This window comes from Oryctolagus cuniculus, chromosome 11, assembly GCF_964237555.1.
Source record: "Oryctolagus cuniculus chromosome 11, mOryCun1.1, whole genome shotgun sequence".
NCBI classification, from domain to species: Eukaryota; Metazoa; Chordata; class Mammalia; order Lagomorpha; family Leporidae; genus Oryctolagus; species Oryctolagus cuniculus.
In genome coordinates, this window is record NC_091442.1 from 22,535,619 (window position 1) to 22,555,478 (window position 19,860).

Below are 19,860 nucleotides of genomic sequence, written 5' to 3' on the forward strand. Positions count from 1 at the left end.
GTAGAATCCCAGATCAGAGTCCCAGCTGTTCCACTTCTGGTACAGCTCCCTCCTAATGCACCTGGGAAGGCAGCAGAAGATGGCTGATCTACTTGGGCCCCTCCACTCATGTGGGAGACCAGGGTGGAGTTCCAGGCTCCTGGCTTCCGCCTGGCCCGGCCATGACTGTTGTGCCATTTAGGGAGTGAATGAATACATGGAAGATCTGGCTGTCTTTCCCACCTGCTCTGTACTCTGTCAACATTAAGATGCTGATTGGGAGGCCCACACCCCTTACCAAAGCGCCTGGGTTCAAGTTTTGGCTCTACTTCTGTTTCTGCCTTCCTGCTACTACATGCCCCAGGAGACAGTGATGATAGCTGAATTACTTCTGTAGCTGCCAAGGACACGGGATACCCTGGATTGGATTCTAGGCTCCTGGCTTTGGTGTTGGGGAGTGAACCAACAGATAGAAGGTCTCTTTGCCTTTCAAATAAATACATACATAATTAAAAAGTTTGCAAACTGGTACTATAGTGCAGCCAGTTAAACTCACTGTCTGCAGTGCTGGCATACCATATGGGGATTGGTTTGAGTCCTGGCTGCTCCACTTCCCAACTATTTTTCTGCTAATGGGCTTGGGAAAGAAGCAGAGGATGGCCCAAGTCCTTGGGCACCTGTCCCCATGTGGGAAACCCAGAAGAAGCTCCTGGCTTCAGCCTGGCCCAACAACAGCTATTACAGCCATTTGGGGAGTGAACCAGGGGATGGAATATCTTTGTCTCTCTCTCTCTCTCTCTCTCTAACTCTGCCTTTTAAATAAACAAAATATAAAAATCTAAAAGAAGTGTAAATTGTGCTTTTATTGCTATTCTTTTTCCTCAAATTATTTTTATTTAGAAAAATTTCAAGCTTACAGAAAAGTTGAAATAATTTGTTGACACCTTTGGAAAATGATATTTTGTTTCATCTGTGTTCTCTCTTTTTTATTTTTTTTATAACAAACTTTGTTTCCCAGGGGTTGGTGCCATCTATATCCGCCGCCGGCCCCGTGTGCGCGTGGAGGCCCTACAGAGCGGAGGCGGGCAGGAGCGGGGTCTGCGGTCTGGGACAGTGCCCACACCCCTGGTGGTGGGGATGGGGGCTGCGTGTGAGGTGGCCCAGCAAGAGATGGAGGTATGGGGAGAGCACTTCCCTCCCATTACTTCTTCCCCTGTGCTGGCTTTCTTATTTAAAGGGTCCTGGGATGACTGAATCAGCTCTCTGCCTGAAGAGGAAGTTTACGAAAACCCTCTTTTGTCCTAATGCTTTCTGGCACCTTGCTCCAAAATCCATGCCCCTTTAGTAGCTAATAGCTGTGCTCAGTACTGAGTACCTTTCACTAACCAGGTGCCATGCTTAGTTCTGGTGACACAGTGGTACCCTTGGGTATATAGGATAATAGATGGGCCTGATGTATGGTGAATTCTGGGTGGAGAAGGGTTCCTCAAACTGTGTTTCTGAGCTGCCTGGGGACCACTGGGCTTAGTCTTCCTTGCCTGCTACTTAGTACGATCACGAGCGGATTTCAAAGTTAGCAGAGCGGCTGACGCAGAAGATAATGAAGAGCCTTCCAGATGTGGTGATGAACGGAGACCCTGAGCAGCATTACCCTGGTATGAACATGCACTTTCTATCCCTCTTCTGGAATAAGCTGGGACTCTGGGACCTGTCTCATGGTGTTTCTTCCCTGTAGGTTGTATCAACCTTTCCTTTGCATATGTGGAAGGGGAGAGTCTGCTCATGGCACTTAAAGATGTCGCCTTATCCTCAGGGAGGTGAGTTGGATCATTAAATGGACTGACGGGGCTGATGTGCATGGCTTCTAAGTGCAGTGCTGGTTATTAACTTCGCAGTGGGAACTGGCTGGGCACAGGTGATGTTTACCATTCTAGGAGGGCTTCCTGGAGAATTTTTGTACCTTTTATGACTCCTGGGAATGTGTAACTATGTATCTGTCCTAGGGTTACACTAGCAGTTCTGCACTTCTCCAGAACTGAACTGCTTAAAAGGCCTCCAAGGGTTTAGCTGCTGGTTCACACTTTGGCAGTGTACTTGCTCAAGGAGGTTATGCATCACAGGGGCCAGAGTAGCCAGATTCAGTTCCCAGCATGTGCAGGGCAGCATTGGTTCCTGTAACTCTCCGAGAATAGACAGCCCCTTTGTCTCTGTGCTATGACTCCAGGGTGAGCAAGGGAGAAAGACTAGAGGTTTGTGTCTAGAAGCAGATGCTGATGATAAGCTAAGCAAGACGTGTGTCTCTCTCCTTAGTGCCTGCACCTCTGCATCGCTGGAGCCCTCTTACGTCCTTAGAGCGATTGGCACCGATGAGGATTTAGCACACTCTTCTATCAGGTGAGGGAGTGGAGCTGCAATGTCTGTAAATGGCGTCCTTTGTAAATCTCATCTCCTGTTGCAATCTTTCTCAGTCCCATTCTCATTATCTCTTCTTGATTTTATTTTTTTAAGATTATTTATTTGAGAGGCAGAATTACAGACAGACAGAGAGAGAGAGATCTTCCATCCACTGGTTCACTCCCCAGATGGCCACAACGGCCGGAGCTGCACCGATCCAAAGCCAAGAGCCAGGAGCTTCTTCCCGGTCTCCCACATGGGTGCAGGGGCCCAAGGACTTGGTCCATCTTCCGCTGCTATCCCAGGCCATAGCAGGGAGCTGGATCGGAAGAGGAGCAGCTGGGATGTGAACCTGGATGCTGGCACCACAGGCTGAAGCTTAACTTACTATACTACAATTCCAGCCCCTCTCTTCTTGATTCTCTTTTTTTTTTTTTTTTTAAGATTTATTTATTTATGTGAAAGGCAGAGTTACAGAAAGGCAGAGGCAGAGAGAGAGAAAGAGAGGTCTTCCCAGGAGCCAGGAACTTTTTTTGCATCTCGTTCGTGGGTGACTTGGGCCATCCTCTGCTGCTTTCCCAGGCGCAATGACAGGGAGCTGGATTTGAAGTGGAGCAGCTGGGTCTCGAACCAGCACCCATATAGGATGCGAGCATCATGGGAGGCGGGCAGCTTTGCCCTCTGTGCCATAGTGCTGGCCCCATTAGTGGATTCTTAAGCACATGTTCAGCATACTACCTGGATGTCTTTTGGCATAATTTTTACATGTTTGGCATGGAAAGCACACAGGTTGGTGTCGTAAAGAAGGCCAACTAGACAAGCCTCACTGCATCCTGCCGAACACCAGTAGCTGCACTCTTGAAGTGCTGAAGTCCTGAGCAGTGTCTTGCTTTAGGGGAAGGGGAGTGTTTGCAAATCCAAAGTTCCTGCACCTCTGACAATGTCCAAGTTCATGGAGTGCCTCAGCACCAGGCCTGTAAAGATGATCTTTCTTAACCCTTCCAGTGGAGGGCTCACTTTTTTTTTTTTTTTTTTTTTTTTTTTTTTTTGACAGGCAGAGTGGACAGTGAGAGAGAGAGACAGAGAGAAAGGTCTTCCTTTGCCGTTGGTTCACCCTCCAATGGCCGCCGCGGCCGGCGCACCGCACCGATCCGATGGCAGGAGCCAGGAGCCAGGTGCTTTTCCTGGTCTTCCATGGGGTGCAGGGCCCAAGCACCTGGGCCATCCTCCACTGCACTCCCGGGCCACAGCAGAGGGCTGGCCTGGAAGAGGGGCAACCGGGACAGAATCCGGCGCCCCGACCGGGACTAGAACCCGGTGTGCCGGCGCCGCTAGGCGGAGGATTAGCCTAGTGAGCCGCGGCGCCGGCCTTGCCAGGCTTTTGTCGCTACTTGCTCCCTGGGTGCTGCACAACAGGTAGATTTGTGGGCATCTACTTTGCACAACCCATGGTCAAGAGCCCTCTTTTTTTCCCCTCCTACTTCTTGGGTTGGAGCTCAGTGAGGTAGATACAGCACTGTGAACACAATTGCCACACTTGAGTATTCTGGTTCACTAGGTCAGGAGGAGGAGTAGGAGACTTTCTCTCGGATGCATCTAATGTGGATGGCCCCTAGCCCATATTCTGAGAAACTCTGACATACAGGGGAAGGACCAGGTTCTCTCTGTGCCTTTGTGTCATAGATCTCAGCGAGTGTTTGCTGAGCGAACTTACCTGACACAGAGCTCTTCGGTGTTTTTTTCAGGTTTGGCATTGGCCGCTTCACTACAGAGGAGGAAGTGGATTTCACGGTAGAGAAGTGTATTCATCACGTGAAGCGACTTCGAGAAATGAGGTATGTCCTTGTGTATCAAAACCTCTTTCTTTAAGATTTATTTACTGTATTTGAAAGGCAGAGTCCCACACACAGGGAGAGGAAGTGACAGAGATCTTCCATTCACCCGAATGGCCAGGCCGAAACCAGGAGCCTAGAGTCCCCTCTGGGTCTCACACTCCTCTGCCTTCCCACATGCAATAGCAAGGAACTGGTTCGGAAGTGGAGCAGAACCAGCACTCAGACGTGGGATGCCAGTGCCACAGTGGAGGCCTGCCCCACTACACCACAGCACAGGCCCCTACCAGAGACTCGCTGGAAGAAACTACAGTCTTGTCTCTTCTCTTCCTTAGGTTCTGTGTTCACACTGCCAGAAACAAAAATTTGAGGGTGCTTCAGTTTTAGGATTTAGAGATTCCACAAAGCAATCAAGCGGATCTCTTTGGCTGCTTGTTTTCAGAATATGAGAATGTGTCATTAAAAAATAAAGGACTACACAAATGTAAATGGTATTTTTTCACTAGTGTTATAGATAGTACTAAGGCATCTTGCAGTCATATCAATATGAAATTCGTGATTTATTATACTAAGTATAGAGAAACTCATTTAAGATAGGGGTTCTTAATTTGGGTTCTGTGGCTGGCTTCAGGAGGTACACAGTAGTCCTCAAGTTATAAGTGTTACATAAGTGTGCATTTTCCTTCAAAGTCTATAGTTCCCATCAGATTCTCAAAATGTTTAGACACACTCAGAGTTTTCTTTGTAAAGGTCAAGAGATTCTTGACCAGTGAGCTGCCACCAGAGCTTCTTCTAGTAGCCATACAGTTCAGCTTCCTTCTGGGAACTCTGAGGACTGCATATTTTCAGAGCGTGGCTCTGTCCTTGTTCAACTTTGAAGAGTCTTTCCACCTAGTTGGTAGAATGAAGAGGTTCAGGCATACAGCCTGCTTCCCTTTGCCATCTCCCAGACCTTAATATTTCCCAGTTTCCTTCCTGGTGTCTACTGTATTGCTTAAGTATCTATGGCTTACTCAGCTTTCTCAGCCCTCTTTGTCCTAATTTTCTGGTGCTCCCCAGTACAGTCAAAAGACACTTCTATTGACCATTCTGCTAGGAAAGCTTTGTTCTGCCTATCTGTATGGCTACATGATTGTACCCCATTCCTTCTGCCCCTTTATAAACTGAATTCACCTTTGTTGGATTAGCCCTCAGCCATTGCCTTATTTTGTTAAACTGTAATCATGTGACCTCTAAAGAGATGGCACAGGAAGGAGATGGCTAACTTTAAGAGGTCATGGAAAGTCTCAGACAGGCATGTTGGGAATACATACTATAAAGGAGAAGGATGATCCAAGAACAGAATTAAATCAGGGGCCAGTGCTGTGGCATAGCTGGTAAAGCCACCACCTGTAGTGCTGGCATCCCATATGGGAGCGGGTTCGAGTCCCCGCTTCTCCACTTCCCATCTAGCACTCTGCTATGGCCGAGGAAAGCAGTGGAGAATGATCCAAGTGTTTGGGCCCCTGCACCCACAAGGGATACTCGGAAGACGCTTCTGGCTCCTAGCTTTGGATCAGCCCAGCTCCAGCTGTTGCGGCCATTTGGGGAGTGAACCAGCAGATGGAGGACCTGTCTCTCTCTCTCTCTTTCTCTCTCTCTCTGAGCCTCTGTCTCTCTGTAATTCTGCCTTTCAAATAAATAATTCTTTTAAATTTTTTAATTAAATCAAATAGAAGAAAATTAACTGGGGAAATCCAGGCCACAATATCTCACGTTCATAGCACACTGAGCTAATCTTGTTCGGGAACATTATCCAAAACTTGCATGCTGAAAGGGATTGGAGCAGGGATTTCTCAGCAGCAGTTCTTGTGTGAGAGGGGATGCTCAGGCCTGACTCCAGAGGTCCTTTTAGGTTGGAGCCAGGGATGTTGGAAGCACAGTTTAACTCTGGGGAGATCCAGCTGGCAAGAATTGTGTAAGGTACTGCATACCTATATGGTACAGGCCTAGGCTTTGCTCTGACTGTGAATTAGAGCAAAACCCAGAAACAGGTACTAACATGTGAGCCATATGTGGTGGGCATTAGCAGAGATGTTGACACTTGTTACTTGTACATGTCCCATGAGTGTTGGTTCTCCCATGGGAGACTGATCCATAGCATCCCACAAGTGGGATCAGAATATGACCATGACGTGACAAGACTGTGACTATGCTGGATGCACACTGGCTTAGGGTCCCATTGCTTTTGAGTTGGGGGCACCTTATTATTCTTTTATTGGCTGTTGGAGAGAGGCTAGGGCTGACAAGGACAGATAAGTAGCTGGAAAAGACTTATTAACCACCCATGTTGGGGGCTACCAATGCAAGAGCCAGAGAAGGAGATGAGGTATTGTTCAGGGCCTTGGAGCCAGTGTTGTCTGGTTTCTGTCTTAACTCCTCACTCATTCCGTGCCTCTTCTCTTTGACAGCCCTCTCTGGGAGATGGTGCAGGATGGCATTGACCTCAAGAGCATCAAGTGGACCCAACACTAGAAGAGTGGGCCTGACTTTGTACTAGCCTGGCCCCTCCTATCTCATGGACCCTCACACAGCCAGGAACCCTGTTATACCCAGTTGGTGTCTCACGGTCAAACCTGCATTGGTATGTTGACTTCAGCCCGCCTCCAGGACAGAAACACAGGGAAGCTGTTTTTCCCTTGGACATTATTCTGAGGCAATAGAGACATTCACTATGATACTACTTCTGGACACGCCTGAGTCCTGGTGGGGAAAGCAAGAGGAACCAGAAAAGGGTTTCTGTTTAGGGACCCTCGTGCTCTATGGACATATCAGTTCTCCCTCTCTGCTGCTCAGCTGGACTGGCTGCAACAACAAGAAGAATCAACTTCAACTTAATCTTTCACAGCTCCTGAGGATGTATCTCCACATTGACTGTAGACCAAACAGTAGACTTGTTAGATGGCTTCTCCCCTTTCTGTTCTCATCCTCCTCATTTGCTTTTGACCCAGTGGAGCTAGAAATATCTTTATGATTCTACCCCATTATTCTAATAATTTATGTTTCTTTCCTTAGTATTTGTTAATTTGAAAACTGGAGAAATAAATTCCCTTTCTCTTCTTTGTACTCTAACTTTCTGAGAAGCTGAGGAAGAAGGGGAAGCTGCAGTGGGAAACTGTGGAGACTACCCTTCCATTTGGTCTCCACAGATGACTCAGGGGTTTGCATATCTTCATTAAACAATTACCTTGGCCCAGCGCTCTGGCGTGGTGGGTAAAGCTGCCGCCTGCAGTGCTGGCATCCCATATGGGCACCAGTTCTGTCCCAGCTGTTCCACTTCCAATCCAGCTCTCTGCTATGGCCTGGGAAAGCAGTAGAAGATGGCCCAAGTCCTTGGGCCCCTGCATCAATGTGGAAACCGGGAACCCAGAAGAAGATCCTGGCTCCTGGCTTCGGATCTGTCCAACTCCAGCCATTGAAGCCAATTGGGGAGTGAACCAGTAGATGGAAGATCTCTCTCTCTCTTTCTCTGCCTCTCCTCTCTGTGTGTAACTCTGACTTTCAAACAAATAAATAAATCTTTTACAATGAAAAGCTGGCCGCTGCCGCGGCTCACTAGGCTAATCCTCCGCCTTGCGGCGCCGGCACACCGGGTTCTAGTCCCAGTCGGGGCGCCGGATTCTGTCCCGGTTGCCCCTCTTCCAGGCCAGCTCTCTGCTATGGCCAGGGAGTGCAGTGGAGGATGGCCCAAGTGCTTGGGCCCTGCACCCCATGGGAGACCAGGATAAGTACCTGGCTTCTGCCATCGGATCAGCTCGGTGCGCCAGCTGCAGCACGCTGGCCACGGTGGCCATTGGAGGGTGAACCAACGGCAAAGGAAGACCTTTCTCTCTGTCTCTCTCTCTCTCTTACTGTCCACTCTGCCTGTCCAAAAAAAAAAAAAAGAAAAGAAAAGAAAAGCTACCTGAATACCTCCAAGATCCAGACATTATTCTAAGTATTGGAAGCACACTGTTTAATAGAACCTGAAAGGACACTCTTCTCCATTGAGTTGTCACTCTAGTGGAACAACAGGAAAATGAGTAAACAGTGGAGACTATTACAGATTGTGATAACTGCTATGAAGAAAAAAGTATTAAGAGAAGAGGTGGGACTCTATCCCAGGCACTCTGATATGGAATAGGGGTGTCCCAAATGGTGACTTAATGATGTGCCAAAAGCCCACCTCAAGCTTTTCTTTTTTTAAATAAAACCTTTTAAAATTTTTAAGTAATTTTGGATTTATAGAGAAGTTGCACAGATAGTACAGTGTTAAGTATTAGCAGTTTCCTTAAATTTTGAAATCATAAAAACCATGATATAATTATCAAAACTTAATTAATTCTGGTACATTCGTATTATCTGAACTTTTGATTTTCAGATTTCTGAAAGGAAAGTCCTTTTTCTGTTCTAGGACCCAATTTGACACCACATTGTATTTGGTAGGGTTTTTGTTTGTTTGTTTGTTTTGTTTTTGTTTCTTAAAGGTTTATTTTAGGGGCATTTGCTGTGGTCTGCAGGGCTGGTATCCCATATGAGTGCCAGTTCAAGTCCCAGCTGCTCCACTTCAGATCCTATGGCCTGGGAAAGAGTGGAAGATGGCCCAAGTCATTGGGTCCCTACACCTGCGTGGGAAACCCAGAATAAGCTCCTGGCTCCTGGCTTTTGATTGGCCCAGCTCCGGCAGTTGCAACCATTTGGGGAGTGAACCAGTGGATAAAAGACCTCTCCTTCTCTCTCTCTCTGACTCTGCCTCTCTATAACTCTGCCTTTCAAATGAACATATGAATCTTAAAAAAAAAAAAAAAAAGAGATTTATTTTACTTATTTGAAAGACAGAGTTACAGAGAGAGATAGAGACAGAGAGAGAGAGAGAGAGAGGTCTTCCATCCATTGGTTTTCTCCCCAAATGGTTGCAACGGTTGGAGCTGAGCCAAACGGAAGCCAGGTGTCAAGAGCTTCTTCCAGGTCTTCCATGTGGGTGCAGAGGCCCATGCACTTGAGCTATCCTCCATTGCTTTCCCAGGCACAGTAGCAAGGAGCTGGATCGGAAGTGGAGCAGCTGGGACTTGAACTGGCACCTATATGGGATGCCGGCACTTTAAGCTGGAACTTTAACTACAGCATTGCAGTGCAGGTCCCAGTAAGTTTTGTTTTTAACTTATAGCTACAAGCAATATATAAAGTATAGGTTTGACTTTTTTACTTTTTAAAAGATTTGTTTATTTGAGAGACTGCGTTACAGAGAGGGGGAGACAGAGAGGTCTTCCATCTACTGGTTCACTCCCCAAATGGCCACAATGGGCTGATCTGAAGCCAGGAGCCTCTTCCAAGTCTGCCACATGGAAGAAGGGGCCCAAGCACTTGGGCCATCTTCCACTGCTTTCCCAGGTTATCAGCAGGGAGGTGGATTAGAAGTCGAGCAGGGGCTGACACTGTGGCGGGTAAAGTCATGGCCTGCAGTGCTGGCACCAGATCAAGTCCCGGCTGCTGGTTGCTCCACTTCAGATCCAGCTCTCTGCTGTGGCCCGGGAAAGCAGTGGAAGATGGCCCAAGTCCTTGGGTCCCTGCACCTTCGTGGGAGACCTAGAAGAAGCTCCTGGCTCCTGGCTTCAGATTAGCCCATCTCTGGCTGATGTGGTTATCTCTCTCTGCCTCTGCTTCTTTGTAACTGCCTTTCCAGTAAATAAATCTTGGAGAAAAAAAAAAAGAAGTGCAGCAGCTGGAAATTGAACCGGTGCCGATATAGGATGTTGGTGCCACAGATGGAGGCTTAACCTACTATGCCACAGCATTGGCTCCTAGGTTTGGTTTAAAAGTGTGATTTGTTGGGACGGGCGCTGTCGCTCAGCAGGTTAAAGCCCTGGTCTGAAGCGCTGGCATCCCATATGGGCGCATGTTCAAGACCTGGCTGCTCCACTTCCCATCCAGCTCTCTGCTATGGCCTGGGAAAACAGTAAAAGATGGCCCAAGTCCTTGGGCCCCTGCACCCACGTGGGAGACCCGGAAGAAGCTCCTGGCTTTGGATCGGCACAGTTCCAGCCGTTGCGGCCAATTGGGGAGTGAACCATCGGAGGGAAGACCTCTCTCCTTGCCTGTCTTCTCTCTGTGTAACTCTGACTTTTGAATAAATAAATAAATCTTAAAAAAAAAAAGTGTGATCTGTTTGTTTTTAATTTGCTGTCTTTGGCGTGTTGAGTTGGCTTCAGTCAATTTGCCACACAAGCCTTCCTAAAAGCATGCTGGAGTTTTGAGAACTTAGGCCCTGATTTTGACAGTTAGTTGTTTCCTGACTTTCTGACTTGGATTGCGTGTTCAATTATGGGACGATTTATCATGAAATAGGCTATAATAGGTAGGGGTAATGGAGTCTGGGGAAGGAAAGCAGGACCTAAGAGGCTTGGGAATAGGTAGAGTTTTGTGTTTTTTTTTCCCCCTTAATAATAATACTAAATTACAGCTATCTGGGGTGGGCATTGTGGTACAGCAGTTACACTACATCTCGGGAAACCCACATCCCATAGCCAAGTGCCGGTTTGAGTCCTGGCTACCCTGCTTCAGATTCAGCTTCCTTCTAACCTTCCTGGGAAGGCTGCGACGATGGTCCAAGTACTTCTGGACCCTGTCATCATCATGGCAGCCTGATGGAGTTCCAGGAACCAGTAGATGGAAACTCTCTCCTCTGTCCCTCTGCTTTTCAAATAAATAAGTAAAAATAAAGTGCAGCTCTGCATAGTTGAAGGTGGGTAGTCTTCCTGGATTTAATGTATTTTTAAAGATTTATTTGTTTATTTGAAAGAAGGATGAGAGAAGGAGATCTTCCATCTGTTGATTCATCTCCCAAATGGCCACAACAGCCAAGACTGGCCCAAACTGAAGGGCCCACAACTCAGTCCGGTTCTCTTAGGTGGGCGGCAGGGACCCAGATACTTGAGCCATTGGTCACCTGCTGCCTCACAGTGCACATTAGAAAGATGCTGGAATTGGAAGCAGAGCCAGAAGTTGTACCCAGGTACTACTATTTGGAATGCGTGCATCCTGAGTGGCATCTTAACCAGTATGCTAAATGCCTACCCCATCTGCATTTTTGAAAAGATGTGTTTTTTTTGTTGTTGTTTTGTTTTGTTTTGTTTTTGAAAAACAGCGATGGCACTGGGGGCTAGGAGGAAGAGATCTTCTGTCTGCTGGTTCCTTCCCCAAATGGCCACAACAGCCGGCCTAGGCCAGGCTAATCCATCCGGGTCTCCCACGTGGGTGGCAGGGGCCCAAATGCTTGCGCTGTCTTCTGCTGCCTTCCCAGCAGGCAGCTGGAGAGGAAACAGAACCGCAGGGACGCGAACATGCTCCCTGATAGGGGTCGCTGGCGTCATAAGTGGCGGCAGGGAAAAGACAATCAGGTTTTCACTTGACATTATCAATAGAAGCAACCACCAGTTTCTGGTCTATTTAATATTCCAAACAGCTCGAGCTAGACACTATTTCCCGCCTTTCGTAGAGACTCCAAGAAGTGAAGCAATATGCATAAAATACTACAGTAACGGGCTGAGTGGCACACTTGTAGCCACCGCGCAGCGTCACGCACCTAAGGTCGCAAGCACCAACTGTATACCCCACTCAAGCCAAACTTCCGGGAGAGAGCGCGAAAGCCTCAGTGCGCTTGCGCTGCCCCGCCCCGTGACGTCAACCACTTCGTCCCGCCCCCTTCTGGAACGCGGAGTCGCTGAGCAGACTGGCGGCCATTTTGTGAAGCGGCGAAGGAGGTGGTGGCTTCGGTGGGCTCCGGGAAGCCATCCGGGCTGGGGCTGTCGGCCGCGGGGCGGAGGCACTCGCGCGGGGGGTAACTCGGGTCTGGGTTCTGGTGCCGAGCAGCTCTCCCCGGTAAGACTCCCGCAGCCCCGGAGCGGGCGGGGCTGTGCGGGGCTCGAGCCGCCCCTAGGTGGCCCGGGGCGGGGCCTTCGGAGGCCTCCCGAGCCCGCCGCAGCGAGCGCCCCACACAAAGGGACGGGGCCAGGCTGCGGTGGGTCGGGGTCGCTGCTGACCCTTTGCGGTCTGAGGGAACGCAAAGAGGACGCCAGAGGATGAGCCTGCGTACCGACGTGGGGACGAGGCCATAGCGTGGACGCCCCCGTGGTCTGAGGGAGGAGGCCAGAGCTGGGGCGGCCCAGCGGCTTGCGAACTAACGGGGACTGCAGTGAAAACACACCTGTATCCCGCCTGGGGAAGACGTTGTGTGGCCGCAAGTGGGGTAGAAGTCACTACTACACATCTGTCCCCCGACGTGGGGGAGATAAGCGTTGTGAGGACCCTGCCTCCACCCAGAGGGGGAACAAGGGGCCTGCAGTGTGGACACACCTGTGCGGAGGAGGCTCAGTCGGACCCTCCTGAACGTTCGGGAAAGGAAGAGGCTCCCTCAGGGCCTAAGGGGAGTTGCAGGGAAGCGCACCCAAGGCCCAGCCCTGCGGAGGGACTCGAGGGTGTGGGCAACGTGAGGAGCCCTTCTCGGCCTCGGGGATGTAGGGGGCGGCTCCGAAGTGGAGCGAGACCCTCGGCTCTTGGGCCCCGCGAAGGGAAGGCTGTGAGCCGCGCCTCCCGGGCGCCTTGGGCGAGGAGGACACCCTCCCCCCGTCCTCCCCGCGGCAGGAAGGGGGTCCCGTGGGCTATGGAGGAGGGTGCGTGCTTTTCGTGGAGAGTTGAGTGGAGTTTCCCTGAAGGTTGGTGGCGCTAGTTTGCAGCCACGTGAGGCAGGTGGGTGGGCGGGCCTTTGAGAATCTACTGGCTAGTGGGGTTGAGGGGGGGGCGCTGGTGCAGCGCGCTTAGCTGCTGGGTAGCAAGTGCGTGGACTGCTGTGTGCCTCAAATGTATACTTACTAGAAAGCTCAGGGGCTCCAGTGAGCCTTACTCGGGCTTGTTGAGCACGAAACATTGATTGAGCTGGTGATGAATTTTGAGAACTGCAACCTGTCACGTTTTCTGGGCCGTCCTCCTAGGCTCCTGGATCTCCAGAGCTCACCCAGTGTAGGTAGGGACGGTTGGCAGGAATCATCTTGCGTTTTCAGAGGTAGGGTGGTGCCAGTCAACATAACCTGCAAATCCGATGGCTACGGAAGGTTTGTTGAAGGAAGTGGCTTGGGACTGGAGTATTTCTTTTAATCTTGCTTGGCTGGTTTGAAATGGTGGAATTTTTGTGAAATGCAGCCTTGGATCTTGTTATCTAGTGTATGTTAATACATTTCAGAGCAGTTGTAGTTAAAAAAAAAAAACCTGCACGTTTGGACATGTAGTTGGAAATCTTGTTTTTTTAATGATGGAAATACAAGACTGGTTGTGTTTGTTTTTGAAATCTGATGGTTTTGATAGAATGGAAGGTTTTGTTTTTAGTGGAAAGCAATGTGTTCAGGCATTTTTCAGGAATATTCAAAGAGTTGGAAAGAACTTTTGCGGGCTTTATAAATGAATTTATGGCAATTTAATTTTTGAAGAAAATGAAATGTTTGGTGTGTTTCTATGAAAGAGTTAATGAGGATGTGCTAAGTATGTGTTATTGGGCAGTTTTTTCTAATGAAATAGGAAATGCATCTTTATTATATCACTTTGTATGCTCTGTTAAATGTTGATTATTTTGTTTATGGGTTGTAATGCATAATTTCAGTTTTTCTTATGCTCATTTCTGCTAGGTGAAACGTGTAAAACTTAAGAAACCATTTTGGTAGTTACTTGCAACATATTGTGCTAATACAAGTACACTTCAGGTTTCTTTCCCTTTTTTGACATGTCAAATGTTTTGGTTACATATTGAGAGCTTGGGGTTTTTTGGTTGAGTTTTAGATACAAAACTTGATTTTTTGATTTTGTGGGCCAGTGTGTTCAGGGTGCTGGAATCCAGTGATGATGTTGCAGAGAGCCATTCCGTCAACATTGTAGGAAGAACTAAGTATCAAAATTGTTTGCACAAAAGATACCCTAAAATATACAGACACTGTTGTCCAGTTTTTTTTTATCTTCTGCTTGGCACTTATGAGGTAAATGAGTATTGTTAACTGTTAGATTAACTAAACAAGAATAATTTCACCTAAGGTACTATCGCCACCTTTATACCTTTCAGTTTGCACAGAATTTAGTTCATTGAGTTTAAAGCTGGCTTTTAAGTCTTAAAACTAGTGAGGATGAGTGTAGTTGGTTAAGTTAGAATAATTTTGTTTTGAAGTTTAGATGAATAAAATAATGAACATTTTTGTTGGTATCTGGAAGTATTGAAAGATAATATGTCTTTTTGGCAGAAGGACTGTCTTACCTAGAAATCTTGATTTGCTGCCTTTGAGGACTGAAAGTAGGTTAATGGGGAAAATTTAGTGATACGTTATAAAAAGGACATATCTCCATCAATGTCAGAAGAATTTTTTGTCAGGGGTGAGCCCAGAATCTGAAATGTGTTCATTTGGGGGTGGGGGACAAAGTAAAGTAGATAAGCTGTGGTAGTTTTGTGATGCCTGCCATAATGTGAACATTCTGCTTACAGCGTTGTGCCCATTGGGATTGATTCTCATCTCTGTTACTCATCTCTGAGGTGAACACTTGAAGGGTTGCTGATTTTTTGTGTTTTTTTTTGTTTTGTTTTGTTTTTTCTTTTGGATCTGAAAAACCTAGCTCTGTAGCACCCTGTCATGTAAAAAATGATGACTGAACAAAATTGGAATTCACTTTTGGGTGTTAAATACCAGTTGAAGAGTGCAAATGATCAAATTCTAGTTTGTGCCATGACATATTTATAAAGACATTTGTTGTCAGGCATTTTATTCTGAAATTCAAGTGATTGGCATAGCTAGTACATAGGAAAGTCTGTTGATAATATGCTCAATTTTTGTAGCATATATTTATTAATTTATTTTTTAAAGATTTGTTTTATTTATTATTTGAAAGAGTTAAAAAAATTATTAAAGAGTTGCACAGAGAGAGGAGAGGCAGAGAGAGGGAGGTCTTCCATCTGATGATTCACTCCCCAATTGGCAGCAACGGCCGCAGCTGCGCCGATCTGATGCCAGGAGCCTCTTTTTGTCTCCCACATGGGCGCAGGGGCCCAAGGATTTGGACCATCTTCTGCTTTCCCAGGCCATAGCAGAGAGCTGGATTGGAAGTGGAGCAACTGGGTCTGGAACCGGTGCCAATATGGGATGCTGGCCAGGGCGTTAACCCACTGTGCCACAGCACCAGCCCCTGTAGCATATATTTATAATTTGTGCATCAATCTGATATTTTTTAGGCTGAAGCAAAACCTGTATGTTAGGACTAATTTCTAAAATGAAGTAAATAATATAGTAAAACTTCTTGTCCTAGATCTTCTGAAGTATTCTAGTATATTCGGTGGCAGATCAGGCCCATTTTCTCCTCCCTACTGTTAAACTCTGTTTAGATATGAAATATTTTTAGATATTTTATTCTTTAGGATTTTTTTTCAAAGGTTAAGATGAGTGGGGTGGACTTTCATTTATTGATTCTCTGTTCATTTGCTAGCTAACATTTATTACACAGAGATGAATAGGTCCCTGGAAAAAAGTGATGGCTCTGTTAAATTATTGTGGTCATTACAAAGTGGGGTGTTGCAAACAAAAGAGTGCTTAAGTTCTCAGTTTCCATTTACCTTTCCATTTTGAAGGAAGACATCTAACATCAAGGATGGTGAAGTTAGTTCTTGACTTGTAATCTTGACTTTCTGCATACATTTCCTTGGTGTGCCTGGGGATGGGGATTACTCTTGGTTGAACTAGAAAAGAATCACAAGTTTTATCTGGATTAATTTGTACTTTAAGTTAAACACATAAAACTGGAACTCGCCATTTCCTCGTAATTTCTGGCAACCTAGTAAATATTTTTGAGAAGATATCTAGTAAGTTCTCTTTGTGCTTAACTGGCTAGCCTTGAATTTGTCCTTTTCCAGATAGATGTTTTATAATGCCTTTTTGGGTCTGGGAGGGAAGAGGCTGAGGAACCTGTTTCTCTCATGTTTGGGGAACATGCCTGACTCCATACCAGACTTTTTGAATTGGTATCTTCAGTAGAGGTCGAATGTTTATCACAAGTGCTTAACTAGAAAATTACCAAGGTTCTGTGGTTCTGAGTCAAGCCTATACTTTTTTGTGTGTGTGTGTGACAGGCAGAGTTAGACAGAGAGAAAGGTCTTCCTTCCGTTGGTTCACCCCCCAAAATGGTTGTTACGGCCTGCCGATCCAAAGCCAGGAGCCAGGTGCTTCCTCCTGGTCTCCCATGGGGTGCAGGGCCCAAGGACCTGGGCCATCCTCCACTGCACTCCCTGGCCACGGCAGAGAGCTGGACTGGAAGAGGAACAACCGGGACAGAATCCAGCACCCCGACTGGGACTAGAACCTGGAGTGCCAGCGCCACAGGTGGAGGATTAGCCTATTGAGCTGTGGCGCCCAAACCTATACATTTAAAAACAAATATTGCAATTCATAGTATCCCCCTCATTGCTTTACTAGAAGCAAATATTTTTATGTTTGTTTTTGTTTTACATTTCAGTTTGTAACCAGTTAAAACACTAAATATGGTGTAGTTTTTTTTGAAAGACAACTTAAAAAAATTTTTTTTTAATTTATTTGAAAGTCACAGAGACAGAGAGATATCTTCCATCCATTGATTTACACCCCAGATGGCCGCAGTAATTGGAGTTGAGCCAGGCTTAAGCCAGGAGGAGCCAGGAGCTTCATCTGGGTCTCCTATGTGGGTGGCAGGCACCCAAACACTTGTCATCTTCCGCTGCTTTCCCAGGTGCATTATCAGGGGAGCTGGATCAGAAGTGGAGCAGCTTGGACTCGAAACTTTGCCCACAGTGCTAGCCCCTAACGACAGAGTGAGAGAGGGAGAGTATCTTCGATTTGCGGATTCTCTGCTCAAGTGCCCACAACAACCAGGGCTGGACCAGGCTGAAGCCAAGAGGTCTCCACCAGGGTAGCAGGAAACCAAGTACTTAGGCCGTCTTCAGCTGCTTTTTCCAGATGCGTTAGCAGGAAGCTCCATCAGAAGCAGGGAGTAGATGGAACAAGAACCAGGGGATGGGTGTCCCAAGTGATGGCTTAAGCTACTGTACCACAACACTCACTCCTAAATATGGCTTTTAAATAAATAAAGAGGGTTGTTTGTGTGTGTGTGTGTGTGGTGGTTTTTGTTTTGTTTTAAAGATTTATTTGAAAGGCATAGTGACAGAGAGGGAAGGACAGAGGTCTTCCATCCGCTGGTTCACTCCCTAAGTGGCTGCAACATCCTGGGCTGGGCCAGGTGGAAACCAGGAGCCAGGAACTTTACCTAGGTCTCCCACATAGGTGGTAGGGGCCCAAATCACTTTGTCTTCCTCTGCTTTCCAAGGCGAGTTAGCAGGGAAATGGGTGTGAAGTACAGCAACAGCCAGGACTCTGTGGAATGCAGATGCTGGCCTAACCTGCTGAACCACAGTGCTGGCCCCTAAATGAAGAGTTTTAAATTCTTTAGACTTAGGATAGGTTTGTTTAACATATACAAGATTAATATGAGGCTTTGTACTTTGCAAGTGTGTTTATAACATTTGCATAGCTTTTATGTTAGACAACTTCATAGTTCTTAAGTAGTTTGAGTGATTGGAAGATGTTTGATCCTTTAGAAAATTTTGGAGTAATACTTAGTATTTTTGAAAGACGTTTTACTTTTTGATGGTGAATATTAACGTCGCTAGTGGTATTTTGACCTTTAAAGATTAACATGAGCATCATTTGGATAAATTGTCTTCTGTTGGTAATCTCAGTGCCCCACAGTGGCAGTTTTCTTCTTTCTCTGAATAAAGAATGACCTTTTGAATATAGTTGTTTAATCATTTGGTCATATATATTGCTTATGAGTTCATAATTTCACCAGTGTGGAAGAAATTTTTCTTTGGTAAATACTTTTAATATACCAGTCTTTTGGAGGGGATTTTTCCCCCCTGTGAGTTTTTTAGAACTGTTGTGGTGTTATTCCTTCCTTAATAACTCCAGTGGAATCAGTTCTTGTAGCCAAAACTTCACTTAGGCTTTGTGGTTGATACTATTTTGTTGCAAAGGAAAATAAATTGAAAGAATAATGACAGTCACTTCCACAAGTACCTTTGAATTGATGACTTAATTTGTCTAGGAATTACTATTGTTTAACTTGTACTTTTTCATAAAAAGTTTGGTGGGAACCTGGGGAAATGGCCATTGAATTTTGTGCCACAAAGCTCTCTGTACTGATTTAATCATCAAATGATAAAAAGCGATTAGAAACTGAAACTGAGCTCTTTTGACTGTTCTGGTTTTCACTTGATTCATTCTTGGGCTAATTTATAACATTTTCTTAATGTACATAAATATAGGTATTTTGAGAGACACTCATTTGAAAATAGTACCAAGTAAAAAGCATGTGTGGGATTTTAGTACATGTCTTTTCTTTCTTTTTTTTTTAAACTGCTTTGGTGGTTTCAGACTCGCCTTCGTAATGTATGGTTCAGTGTGGCCTGTGCGTGTTGTTTTGTGTTTCCTGAATTGATTTTTGCCTCCGTTTATTCTCTATTGCAGTCTAAAAGTTGGTTTTAATTGGTTGCCCACAGGATTGACTTGGCCTCTACTTCTTGTTAAGAAAATACATCTCTTGTTTTATCAGGTAAGAGATTTTGCATAGAGGGTTTGTTTTTAAACAAAGTAAAATTAGAAAGCTTATTAAGAAACAAGAAAATATGGGTAGTAATTAAATTGTGTGTGTGTGTGTGTGTAAACAGCCTATCTGAGGTATGGGGGTGGGGTGGATGGGGTGCCTTGAAGAATTGTTGCTTTCTTTAGGGGTTTTATATACATTTTTGCTGCTGCATTCTTGATTGTTAGGCAGTAATAGCTGCATAGTTTTTCTTATATAGCATCTGAGACTAATGACAAATACAGGTGCTTGTTATTGATATGGTTATTCAAATTCCCTAGAGGTATAGTTATAGCTATTAAGTCATATTCTTTTGAGTACAAATTTTAGATTTTAGATGGAACCTTAGCAGCTGAACCTGACGCTTTTGTTTAGTATCAAAGCTACACTCAAAATAGTTTGGAATCACTTTGCTGGCAAACAGATACTTAGTAAGCAGAATATAAGATGTTACTTCCTACTCTTTAGAACCTAAAAACTATTTCCTTCTTCCAATGGCTTTATGAATAAATCTTGTGCTCTACTTTGGTATAATCCTCACCTATTTTTGGGTGGTAATCTGAGGCAGATTTTCAGTTGCATGTTTTCGAAAGTTTATTTTGTACAGACTCAGTAAATCCCTCTCAAGAGAAAATGGTAGAAGACTTACTGTGTATGTAATTTTAGCCGTGTGTTTAATTTTTGTGTTTCTGTTTCGTTATCCCAATGCAAACTAATATCTCTTCCTCAAAAGTTGTTTTGGGTACCTGGGTGACCCCTACAATGCTTTCCCCAAATAAAGTGGTTAAAATTTTTGAAGTTGAATTGGAATGCTATCTCAATTTTGCATATACCCACATATTCTAGATTTAGTAAGGAATGTGAATTTGATTTAATGACTTTGAAACTTCTTGAGAAATTTCTTTATAGGCTGCTAAATAGTAAGTGAAAAGAATGTGTTGGTGTGTGA

General features: G+C 45.7%; 2 protein-coding genes across 17 annotated transcripts in view; both read left to right on the forward strand.

Moving 5' to 3' along the window:
- Window positions 1-7,304, forward strand: part of NFS1 (NFS1 cysteine desulfurase) — a 33,412-nt gene extending 26,108 nt beyond the window's left edge. The window contains exons 7-12 of one of the 2 annotated variants that reach the window (XM_008255966.4): window positions 998-1,155; window positions 1,529-1,634; window positions 1,715-1,796; window positions 2,290-2,373; window positions 4,119-4,208; window positions 6,656-7,304. In XM_008255966.4, the coding sequence (XP_008254188.1) occupies window positions 998-1,155; window positions 1,529-1,634; window positions 1,715-1,796; window positions 2,290-2,373; window positions 4,119-4,208; window positions 6,656-6,719 (584 nt within the window). In that variant the 3' untranslated portion in view covers window positions 6,720-7,304. 2 annotated transcript variants of the gene reach the window in all.
- Window positions 7,305-11,918: 4,614 nt separating this feature from the next.
- Window positions 11,919-19,860, forward strand: part of CPNE1 (copine I) — a 36,999-nt gene continuing 29,057 nt past the window's right edge. Inside the window, exons 1-2 of one of the 15 annotated variants that reach the window (XM_008255981.4) lie at window positions 11,930-11,995; window positions 18,797-18,881. The gene's annotated coding sequence lies outside the window, so the exon portion shown is untranslated. Of the gene's footprint in view, window positions 12,102-18,796; window positions 18,882-19,860 lie in introns of all 15 variants that reach the window. The other 14 variants (XM_008255974.4, XM_008255977.4, XM_070051336.1 and 11 more) reach the window with 14 other exon arrangements.